This window comes from Phyllobates terribilis, unplaced genomic scaffold, assembly GCF_046119375.1.
Source record: "Phyllobates terribilis strain yellow unplaced genomic scaffold, ASM4611937v1 Scaffold_2__4_contigs__length_985480577, whole genome shotgun sequence".
NCBI classification, from domain to species: domain Eukaryota; kingdom Metazoa; phylum Chordata; class Amphibia; order Anura; family Dendrobatidae; genus Phyllobates; species Phyllobates terribilis.
Window position 1 is genome coordinate 512,118,836 of NW_027362762.1, and position 12,380 is coordinate 512,131,215.

General features: G+C 39.1%; 1 protein-coding gene across 2 annotated transcripts; it reads right to left on the reverse strand.

Annotated features, from left to right (window-relative positions):
* Positions 1–1,233: 1,233 nt before the first annotated feature.
* EVA1B (eva-1 homolog B) lies at positions 1,234–8,688 on the reverse strand. Of its 2 annotated transcripts, XM_073665901.1 has the most exons (4): positions 8,442–8,688; positions 4,723–4,784; positions 3,612–3,718; positions 1,234–2,876 (listed from the first exon to the last, which is right to left on the reverse strand). In XM_073665901.1, exons 3-4 carry the CDS (start codon positions 3,676–3,678, stop codon positions 2,449–2,451), a joined length of 495 nt encoding a protein of 164 aa, XP_073522002.1. In that variant the 5' UTR covers positions 3,679–3,718; positions 4,723–4,784; positions 8,442–8,688; the 3' UTR covers positions 1,234–2,448. The 2 variants fall into 2 exon arrangements, with proteins under 2 accessions (XP_073522002.1, XP_073522001.1); XM_073665900.1 differs by lacking the exon at positions 4,723–4,784 and having other exon boundaries at positions 8,442–8,684.
* Between the last annotated feature and the right edge of the window lie 3,692 nt (positions 8,689–12,380).

The window sequence follows — 12,380 nt, forward strand, 5'->3', positions numbered from 1 at the left end:
TTTTTTTCCTAACTCCAATTCAGGCAGCAGTGCAAATCTCTAGCTTCCTGCCCCATAACTAGATTTTTTTTCATCTGCCCCTTCTTTTTCTGTGGTGCCTGTCCTCATAACTGATGCATTAGCCAAGCTCTGTCTTACGACCTCCTGCTCTAAATCATGAGAGGTCCAATCATATACACAGAATGACTGTTGGTGACCACATATTACCACATCTAGATATATTTTAATGTGTAAACCAAGACATCTACCCTCCAACTCAACTCAAGACATTGCTCCAGCATCTTCATAGAACATGAGTGTACTAGTATATTTCCTTGTTAGGCAGGGGCCTGTAACCCACTCTTCACTGTGTCCCATATTAACTGGCTGCAAACACCATTCGTAGCATAGAGCCATGTAGAACCGAACCAGTGGCTTTTGCTGAGCAAAAATGTGTGAAAGTAGGCATCATATAGCCCAGAGCTAACAATCCCCTGTGCTGATCTGCCAGTCCATCAAGGGATGATAAGTTTGATTTCATCACTGATCAGTGATGAATATTGAAGCTTGTGGGCCCCAATGCAAATCTCCTACAGTGCCCCCCAATTATCACAGATCTTTAAAGGGAATCAGTCAGCAGGTTGTTGCTATTTAATCTGAGCACAGCATGAGGTTGGGGTTAAAAACAGAGTTAAGCATGTGTCACATATGTCAAGCTGTGTGGTGTTGTTTACTTAGACTGAAGGTTTTATCACGTGGTGGTTATCATTGTGGGGTGACTAGTTGGCGTTTGGGCTCTAGTCCGACTCTGCCTCCTCCTGTGATAAGCAGCTAATTGTCAATAGACAATGTATATACAGAGCCTGGTGTGGGCAGCGGTAGCTTTCTTATCTCTGCTGCATTGCTAAACCTAAAAACTCTGTGTCAGAACTGCTGCATCCAGTAAACTAAGTGATACATCACTGGATTTAGGGTCTCTTTCTCTACATTATGCTGCTCTCAGATGAGATAGTAGATTCCCGTTAATAATATTGGTCTTCTCAAAGGGCCCAAAACTCCAGGGCCTTGATGCGACTGCAACCCCAGCACAAGCTATAATTATGCCCCTGGCATTGATCCAATTTTCATAGTATGGCAACACATATTCCAGGGTTTCCAGGGGCTGTACATAATTTAACCCATGCTATGGATTTCTAGCTTACTTTGCACACCAGAGTTTTGGTTAACACCCAGCTTGCCTTCCCAATATGGATTTAAAAAAAAAAATAAAAAATACTTAATGCACATACGTCCCACTGCCATACATGCACATCTAATGCTACATCTACAAATCTAATACTGTAGTGACTTGTACAAAATAAGAGATACATCAGCACTTTAAATAAAGTAAAAAAAAGAAGAAACATCACTTCCTGCCTTTTCCCCTGCGGCAGTATTTAAAGTTAATGTGGAATGTTCTTTTATCCTCGGGGGAGACTCAGGAATGAAACTTAAAGCACCAATGTTCCCACACTGTGGGGGAACAAGAAGAAAAACAGATGTTTTCAAGCAAGAGGCCAGAAAGTCCTGTAATAAATTGCAGACATCTTAACCCTTGAGCAGCAATAGGTCTGCAGTAGACTGCTAAGCAGGGAACAGATATACGCATATAAGGCATCGGACCACCATCTGAAGGCGTTTTTTTTTCTGCCAATCCAGCATGTAAGCAGTTAATCCCAATGCAATGCTGAACAACCTATTCCACAGTCATAATTGACATCACAAGTCGGTCCACATTATAAACCAGATATTAGTATGCTCTCTGCATACATGGGCCAATAGATATCATAACCTGAATCCCCAAATAGCGTTCTCCTCATAAAACATGCTGCGTACCTGCAAGTTTATCTGTACATTGCACTTACTTTGATGCTGCAATACTGTAAAGAACATGTAGACTGGGCAAAAAAAACTGATAAACTCACCCTCATCTGGAAATAGCAAGTTATTACCCCACATTTGGGTCACGCTAGTGACAAACTTCTAGATCTTTCTTCGAATAATAAGAAATAAATGAGATTTTTCTACAATGTTACTTAAAATGCCTTTAACTATAGTTCGTTAGGTTAGGAACCGCCAATGTCTTTCTGTTAATACATACACCAATGGGCACTATGGATTACCACTAAAGTAAGTCACTCCACTTCAGATTAATTGCACTGGATTAACACAATATCAATTGATAAAGGTTTCAAAATAGATTCATTGCTAGAAGGACATCAACCATTGGCACCATTCCCGGGATTCTGATTGGTATATTCAGCTCTCCGGCTATACTTTAATATTGATACACTATCATAATGGGCATATGATCAGGAGTGCCAGCTGCTATGGGACAATTGATCAATCGGTGTCCTTTGGATCCTAGGAGGTTGTCATTTAGTTTGAGGAACAGCACCATCTCGTGATGTATGTGTCTCCACATCACTACTAATAGTAATGCACACGACCTAAGGTGCCTGTTCCTGTACCCAGAATATCAGGCTGTCCATTTCTCCATATCTCTCGAATTATCCTCTCACGTTCCTCTAGTCTTTGGGCTCTCTCCAGTTCTTCTGCTGAAGTGAACACATTTACTGTCATTGTACCATCCATAGGCGGCTGGCTTCCTAATGACGTGTCCGTCACAGGTGTCAAAATAAAAGTGTCCTCATTGTCATCGCTGTCCGGATCTTCTTCATCTCCTATCACAGACAGAGGCTCTTTAATACAATCCTTTGGAGGTGTTTTCTTTGGTTTGGCAGGGAGACTGGGAGTCCGTGGTTTGCAAGAGATGCGGATGACCAGCATACAGAGAGTTAAAATTAATCCAAAACAAACTCCAAGAACAAAGTAAAGCCCAAATGATTCTGGTTTTTCTGGGGGAGGGAAAAAAAACTTTTATCAGTATATGTAATCTGTACTATAAAAATACGCTTTCCCTTACTTAGTCTGCATCTTTATAAATGATATCTTCATAACACTTCTCTTTAGCATGTTACACCCATATACAGTATTAATAAGTAGGCATACTGCTTTGCAAAAAGAAAGTATTATTAGGCCCTTATAAGGGTTGTCTGGGAATAACTTATTAATGACTTATTTGGAACCGGGTACTGCAGTCTGTATCCCATTGACTTGAATAGGAGACATTTTCCAGAACTCATCCGCAACCACTACACAATGTACAACGCTGCTGTGTTCCACCCGTACATCACTTACAGCCGCTACCAGGGCAGATATCAGATGATCGTGATCGCGAGGGCACCAACCCATTAACCAGGATAATCTTCGCTCACCTCCTGTAGGAGAGCAGTGTCTTGAGACATTTAGGACAATTCTCCACTTCCATGTTGTATTATAATGCAGTTTCTGCGGAGAGGCAGAGCCATAGCATCACAGTGCCAATTGGAAGAAAGATAAGTGATGCCACACATACCCTACCCCAACACCTTCGCATTGGGCCCCACAGCAGCAACTGCTTTTATGGTACTTAAAAAAGTGGTCTACACTCTCAGCCATTTCATAGTTAATATGCATCCCCCATTGTCTCTCATTCTTCTCTGCTTGTTGAAAACAATCCCATATGGGCATGCCTGATGTGAATACGCTACCTCTAATATAAGCATATGCCGCTATGCTGTTACTCAGGAACTCCATCTCCTTCTTGTGAGTCTCCATCGTCCAAAGATTAATATCTATGAAGATGTCTTCTCTTTACCTGGAACAAATGGTACAACATTTAATAATAATTAAAGAGGAATGAGACTTTTTTTTAATTATCCATCCTTTCATACATTCATGCAAGCTAATCTCATTAGTGGAATGGGTCATTAGTGATGGAGAAGAGGGGCAGACATTTCATTGGAGCAACCTGTGCAGCCACTCAGGGGCCCAAGAGGTAAGGGGGCCACTTCTACCACCAAACCAGGTGAAATTGTGCATTATGATGAGCTATTGGACTGCAAAGGGCCATATACTGTTCTTGCCCAGGGGCCTTTTTCGCTCTGTGTCCACCAGTGATGGAGAATATACTACTTTATTCATGCCAACTGTAGGTTTTTAAGTCATGGGGTATATACCAGCTGTAGGAAAGGCTAGTCTTCTCATAAAAACCACATAGCTCTCTACTTTCACTACTTTGGTTGGTAAAATTTATGCTAGGGCTCACGCGTGCTGGCATGGAGCCTGTTTGGCAGTGCGCGAGGGCTATACATCTCCTTTAGTATAGAGCGATCTCTCAACTCCACTCAGAAGCCATATGTTGATATACTCTGCGACAATCAATGCTTCCTTATAATGTATCTCTGTAAATGAGGAGTCTGATGGAGCACGCCTATTATTGCTCTGTAGAAATTGGAAGTGTTCTAAAACAACATGCAGATACAATTACTATACTAAAAGCCATGAAGCTAGTTTTAGGTTCTGCTGTTGACATACAATGTACTGCAGTTTCTACCACAAATGTCTTATAAAGTTGGACGTTAATAAAAAAAAAAGAAGTCAGGAAGTAGAACTGAGGTCATCTGAGCAGAGGTATTAATGAATCATATCCCCCTCACAAGCAGTGACCTGGTTTCCTGCAAATCCTAAAATACATCACAGCGGCTTCCTTCCAGGTTTGCAATATTCTTTGGCACTCCCATAAATAAGCTTCCCTGTCTCTGTAACATACACATCTGCTTTCATGGCTCAACTCTTCATGTACAAAACCATCATACATACATATGTGCTTCATCCCATTCCAGACACATCACATCCGCTATTTTCATCTATCTCTGTCATGTCTGCAAAGACATAGATAGTAAGATGAGAGTACCCACATAGTACTTTCCACAAAGACAATTGCCTTGATAAACCACTACCTTAGATGAGCATGTTAAATAGCTTCTAATTTGGTATGTCTTGTCCTGTTGTGTATTAGTGAAAGTTTTAGTTTAGTTTTCTCCCTCTTCCCATACACGCTCCCAGAGGAAGCAGGGTGAAACGCGCGTTGGAGCATCTGGCACATCTGGGACATAAATCCATGCAATAGCTAACTATGGCTTTTTGTATCATATAATAAGTCAGCTGCTTTTGCACTTTACTACTTACCCTTTTACCTTTGTAACCCTCTCTTATCAGTTCCTGTATACCATCAAGAATATATACTATTACAAATTCTACTTCTTATGCACTTTAAGTTTATGTGTATAACTTTTTTATATTATTTGTAGGATTTTCTGTTCCTAACACTATTTGTCATTATGAGCCTAAATATAAGGCTACTAGTGTCACTAATGAAGCTCATTGTTACTGATTTTTTCACTTATATGAACAGTAACAAGTACAAAACCTTCTGCACATGTATATTAGTGCTTTGCAGCAATACATTATTTTGAAAATATTTTACAATAACAGCCATCTAGCATTTGGTACAAGTGGAATATCTATTTAACTTGATTATTATGTATGTCTCTTTTGAGTGACTTTGCATTTTAGTTTATCAATCTTTTGTTTTTAAATATTTTTCAATAAAGCTGAATATTTTTAATATGAATGAGATTTCGTCTCACTCTTTTTCTGTGTTCTATTACCTAGACGTTTGCCTTCAAATTCATAATATTGCAGTTTACATAGGCAGATAAGACTGGATTTAACTTGTAAAATATAAAAAAAAAATATTTAGAAGAGACACAAGTGTGAATTGAAGACATTTGGGCCCCATTTCATTATTTGCATTTTTTTAAGTCAATTTCCTTTTTTTGTCTTGTTGTGTTAGTTCCTGTTTTTGGCGCCAAATTCAGTAAAATGGTACATGCGAGTCATGAATTTGGCGCAAAGTCAATCTGTCATGAACTGTTTTTTGCCACTCTTGCCGCCAAAAGTTGCAAAAATTGCTCCAAAATGTTGTTGTACTAAAGAATATCCCAGGGGGAAACTGGAGTGAAGTTGCATAAAATTTTGTGACTTTTTAATAAGTTAATCGAAAACATTTTGAATTGCTAGATTCTGCCCAAAAATGAAAAAAAAAATATTTAAAAATGGTGTAAATAGGTGCAAATAAAAGACGAAACACACAAAACTAGACAAAAGCGCAATATTTTGTACTTATTACTTTCTTTCACGTTTTTTCTTTCAAGAAATTAGAATAGATCTATTTTTTTACCGTTAGGAGACACTTTTATATTGCAGATTGGCTACCTCTCCTTCCTAAATGCTTCTCAGTTGTCTCTTACCCAAGGGAAGGCCACCTCTCCATCTGGCAGCGGACACTTTGTATATTGGAGCATCACGCCTTCTATGATATAGTTGGCCAGGTGCTGCCCAATGTTTATGCCTCACATATGTATTCTGCTTCTGATTCTTGTTTGGTTTTTATAAAGTGCTTCATCTTTTTTGTTTCTGAACTGTTCCCTTACCAATGATCTCAATTTTTCCTGTTCTTCTCTGCCCAATTCTGCGAGAGAACTCTGTGGCACAATTTATTAGCCTGTCGTGAGTTGAGACAATTCTGGAAACAACAGGTTGTACGTTAATGGTAAAAAATAGTAAGGATACCATTACTGAGTTTTCGGTTTATCATGTATGCTCTTTTTTTACCCTCTTTGTGTATATATTCTAAGGAAATTACAGAAATAGACTGGTGATAAGCCAACCTGGTCTGTTTCTCCGATAGCAGATATCAGTAGTCCAAGGACTTTAAATTGCTGATGGAAAAATAATGACTATGGTTGCCTAAAATAACCAAGAAAAGAACCAGTATTTCGTGTTTTAGAACTATCTTTTCTTTTCTTATCTTTTTAAATTCCTTTTACTGGATTTACAACAAGAATTACATTATTATACATTTGGAATGATTATGAATAAAGAGAATAACAGAAACACGTTACCTTTGTATGTAGAGTATATATAGAGTGCATTTCTATAAAACAGAAGAGGAAATCATAGTATATTTTCTGTAATGTGCATATGAATCTGTACTGGAATCCCTGCAGTTCATGTACATCGGGGAGCGTTAGTAATATAAAGCTCTTCTGTAAGCCAGTCCTGCATGGGAAAAGGTTACGACTGTCCCAATTGGATACACCTTGGCGCTGGTGGGATGACTTTTACACTTTTTTTCATCCAAAACAGTGTTTACTAAGTACCCTGTGTTATTTATATGCACTATTGCTTTTTACTTACTTACAGCAGGGTATATGTTCATTTTGTTTCTATCTTGGGTTTTCTCTGTTTATGATCAGTGTGAACATGCTCCTACACGTTGCATGTATACCAACTTATACTGCAGTTCATTTCTTTCGGTTATGGGAGAGGTATTTGTAGCAGGAAAATACTGCAGTGCCAGTACATGCAGAAAGAAAACGGAATCAATGACCCATGTCCACCATGTTTTATCCATTAACCAGTCACCTGGCTGTGAAGCAGGTCTGCATGTGACTATTGTGTTTTCACTCCAGGCAGCTGTCTGGAAATCCTGTGCTCACATATGTCATGCCTGACTCCCTGACAGCTGGGAGTGGCCGCTTTTCCCCTTCCTGGCACATTACAGCTGCTCGCTGCCAGAAACCAGGTGTTGGAAAGCTTCTCCGATGCCAACAGTGGACATTATATCCCATAATAAAGAATCACACTGCCAACACTTATGTGCTGCCTTTAGTATTTATACTAAACCCAACTAGGTAAGGTTCTATTTTACTTTTATTATGCGAGAGTCACTGGATGAGTTTAAAAACTATTCTGTAAAAGATATAATATTATATATACATAAATTAATAAATATTCTATTTTCTTCTATGCTTCTTAGCATTGGTTAGCAAAACTACTAGAATTTTTATTTCATCTTGACTTTTTTCAGATTTATGACTTATAAGTTTATATAAATATGGCTAAAAAAATGTCCACTGTATTCATCATCAATTGAGCCCCTGTTTGGATCTTGACTGGTAGAGATTGAGGAGTATTGATGGGTAATACCGAAGGATGAGCAAACTCTCAATTCACCACCTTGGTCACAAAAATTAGCAATCAGAGACGAAAAGTGAGACTGTACTAGGAGGTTGTATAGTCCCGATTTCCATATAATTAGAGAATCCCATGAATTTATTGTAAATCCTGATCTGCCTTAGCCCCACAACACATGATATAGGGCACTCCACACAATATATTAGTCTGCACATCCAATAAGTGTATTTTCTTGCTGCTCAGCAGAGCGTGACCTCCCCATAGACTAAACTTCTCACATTCTTTTGGGGATCTGGGTGCACTGATAGCTGAAAGCTGATGTTTATCAGCCAGCTAAGTCTACCAACAGCAGTGTTAATTCAATTCCGGTCCCTAATGCATTAAACTGGGGATAATCGGATTTATACGGTGAGATGTCAGATTTGTTTGAAGCATAGTTCTTTTTTTGTAATGAATCAAATAACATAAGTAATCCCCCCTGGTTCACAGGCACTTACCATCCAAATGTAGAGTCTTGGTCTCAGCTGCTTCGTAGTCTTTCCTATGGTCCCATAATGTGAGGCATGATATTGGACAGCTTTTGTTAGGAATAGCTGCTGGGAAAACTTTCTCCTGGCTGCGGAGTTATGCTGAGAGTAGCATACTGATGTATTGCTGTTGGAGTTGTATAGAGGGCTGGCTTAGTATTATACTGAATCCCTCCTTCGCCCCAACTTCCCTCCCTCTGTCCAGATGTAATTTGCTCAGCCACAAACTCCTGCTCTGCTCAGGAACTAAATTACCAGAGCCCAGCCTATGGTCAGCCCAGCTAAGTACAGTAACCCTTTCCAAGCCACGCTCAACGCCTGCATTTCAATCTATTCACACACCAAGAGTCAATCATTTCCTTTTCCGCAACCCAGATTTTCACATTATTACTGTTGTCACCTCTGCAACGAAAGAAAACACATACAAACATTAGTTTTCAAGGGACGGTAAGGAATGTGCTTGAAAAACTGTGGCTATTTGTATCAAATACTAAATAGAAATATCTATTTTTTGTTTGCCAGAGACTATTGCAACAAAATAAAGGTAAACAGGAACATAAAGAGCCAAAAATGAACATACTCCTAGATACCAATCGGTGCTCTCCGAAAGGAAAAATCCAAATGAAAACGTGCCCACCTGTACCTTAATGCCTTGAAATGGATTCTAGGGGAGAATACAGCCAGTGAATGTACCCGCTGTTGGGTCATTAAAGGGGTTGACCAGTCTAAAATGATAAGTCTGCAGTCACTCTGTATGACTGGAGACTTATTAATCCCCCCACTCTGCGCTGCGGGGATTCGCTGGTTTCTGCCCTGGTAACGGCAGTCAAGTATGCGATATGCGCACTCCTGGGCAGAACCCAAATACAAGTGTATGGAGCGAGGCCGCACTCACTATACCGCTTTTGCCCGGGAGTGCGCATATCGCATACATCACCTCCGTTCCCGGCTCAGAAACCGGAAAATCCCCGCAGCGCATAATGCATGAGCTGGGGGGGATTCATAAGTCTGCGGTCACACAGAGTGACTGCAGACTTTTCATTTTAGACGGCAAACCCCTTTAATATGCATATTATAGAATAGTAACAGCACTGTTTTATTCTGTGTGTGCTGCCTAGAGTCTACACATACTGTTTATGAAGATATACTGTTTATAATGTTGAAAATGGATAATACTGAAAAGTCGCAGCTAGTTACTTCATACTTTGTAGCACTAAGGCTTTATACACACATCAGTTATTTTTTTTATCAATATTTCATCAGTATCTGTATGCCAAAACCAGGAGAGTCTCCAAAACTCAAAACAGGTGTCAATCTTTCAATTATAGTTTTTCTCTGTAACTTCCACTTCTGGTTTTGGAAAACATTGATGCAAATTACTAACCAAATACTGACGTGTGAATGATGCCTAAAACAGTTTTAAGTGAAAGATCCCTGTAAGATATCCCTCCAGATTCCTTCTTCCTAGATCATTTGCGATTACAACTAATAGTGGTGACTTTGTGCTTACCATAAAAATCTGATTTTTAATCCCATCATCACCTTGGGATTTTCCATTTTTGCGTTTTTGTTTTTTGCTCCCCTTCTTCCTAGAGTCAAAACTTTTTTATTTTTCCATCAATATGGCTGTGAGAGGGCTTGTTTTTTACAGGACGAGATGTACTTTTGAACTACACCATTGATTGGAAATGGGAAAAAATTCCAAGTGCGATGAAATTGCAAAGTAGGAGCAATTCCACAATTGTATTTTGTTTTGTTTTGTTTTTTTACCATATTCACTAAATGCTTAAACTGACCTGCCATTATGATTCTCTGGGTCATTACGAGTTTATAGATAGCAAACATGTATAGGTTCTTTTTTATTTAAGTGGTGAAAAAAATCCAAAGTTTGTAGAAAAAAAATAAAGATGGGGTCATTTTCCAACACCTGTGGCATCTCCATTTTTCGGGATCTGGGGCTGGGTGAGGGCTTATTTTTTGCGCGCCAAGCTGATGTTTTTATTGAAACCATTTTGGGGTAGATCCTATGTTTTGATTGCCTGTTATCACATTTTATTGCAATGTTGCCGCAACCAAAAAAACATAACTCTGGCGCTTTGATTTTTTTCTTGTTACACCATTTATCGATCAGATTAATTCTTTTTATATTTTGATAGATCAGGCGCTTCTGAACGCAGCGATACCAAGTATGTGCATTTTTTTATTGCTTTATTTTGGTGCAAAAGGGGGGGTGATTTGAACTTTTATATTTTATTAATGTTTTTAAAAACATTTTTTTGCTACTTTTTACTTGCTTCAATAGTCTTCTTAGGAGACTTGAAGCTTGATCGTCTGATCGCTTGTGCAACACATAGCAGGGTTTCAGCCCTGCTATTTGTAGCAAAAATCATCATCTTCTATGAAATGATCACCTTCAATAGTAGGTCAGCAATGACAAACACGGGGGTTTTCTGCAGGCCCCTGGTTGTCATGCCAACCCATCGGCGCCCCACGATCATGTGACAGGCGCAAATGGGCGGAATTTGTGACGCGCTTCCGGCACGATCATGTTAAATGCCATTGTCAGAGAATGACAGCGGCGTTTAACATGTTACCGCCACGGGTGAATTGTGGGGCACATGACAGCTGATCAAATCAGCTGTAAAGTACCAGAAAAGATGCGGGCTCAGCGCCGGAGCCCACATCAAATGTGGAAACACGACATATGACATACTTACCCTATATGTCATAGGTCATGAAGGGGTTAAGATTTTGAATTTGACTAAAGATGGGAGAATCAATTCACAGGACTCCAGTCCAAAGGCCAAGTCAATAATCTGTGACTGGCGCAGCGTCGTGTGTGCTTCATGCTGCAATGATGAAGTCGTTAAGACTGGCTAATCAAAAAAGGAGCCGAGAATGCCAAAAGGTAAAGAGATTTGCAGGCTCCCTAAATAGCAGTCACAGATTACTGACAAAGTAGATGGACCGGAGTCTTGTGAATCAATTCTCTCATCTCTAAAATTGACTTTAAAAACCTTTTCTATTGGAATTCTGGGTCAATAGAGCGTGCTTCATATCCAGTTAGGTCAGAGAGCCAAATAGTGGTTTCTAAAGAGAATTGTGTAATGCTTTATTTCTGACGCAGTCCTTAGGCAAGGGAAATTAAAGCATATCTTCCACTTCTCATCGGCTAATAACAGGGCATGTGAGGGAGAATAGGCAATAAAACATAGTGGATAGGATGCTATCACTTAAAATGTTGATAACAGAACAGTCATCGATGTGTCCACTAGGTATTGGTGAATCTGTCAGTTTCATCTTTGACGCTATCAAATCTTCAGTAGCACAAACATTCTTTGGGAACCATTTGAACAAAAAGAGTTTGTTGTCAATTAAATTTGGAAAATACTTTTTTTTCCAAAAACAGTGCCAGTATATTTCCTCATAGTGAACAGTGGGATACCGTTATACTGCAACAATCCATAGTCACTTGCGATGATATTTTCTGGGAAAAAAAAGTGGATCATTCCTCCAAATCATATACATCCATCTTAAATGATGATCTATCTCTCTCTTCCATATTCATACACTTTCCTCTTCTGTGTATGTATGTATATAGATATCTACATATCTATCTCTTTATATAAATATGTATATGTATAAATGGTTAATGGTTGGAAGTAATGAAAATTGTATTAAACCTTTAGTATAGTTTATTAGGGCATCAGTATTCCAGTGTTACTTTATAAGTCTAAAAGATATGTGAGAAAAATATATTAATGACCAATTGTGAACTGGGAGTCCCACCAAGATTCAGGCCATAGACTTCAATCATAAGTCACGACACCTTTGGTTCTCGTTAAAGATCTCCATAGCTCAGAATCTCTGACAAAGAAGTGTAATTGATTTAAAGGTCTTGTCCCTTAC

What these genes read in the sequence shown, in the direction of transcription:
- EVA1B (XM_073665901.1), bottom strand. Translation starts at nt 3,678, where the DNA reads ATGGAGACTCACAAGAAGGAGATGGAGTTCCTGAGTAACAGCATAGCG. An exon ending in GGCATATGCTTATATTAGAG is followed by an intron (nt 2,877 to 3,611) that starts GTAGCGTATTCA and finishes TCCCTCCCCCAG; the next exon opens with AAAAACCAGAATCATTTGGG.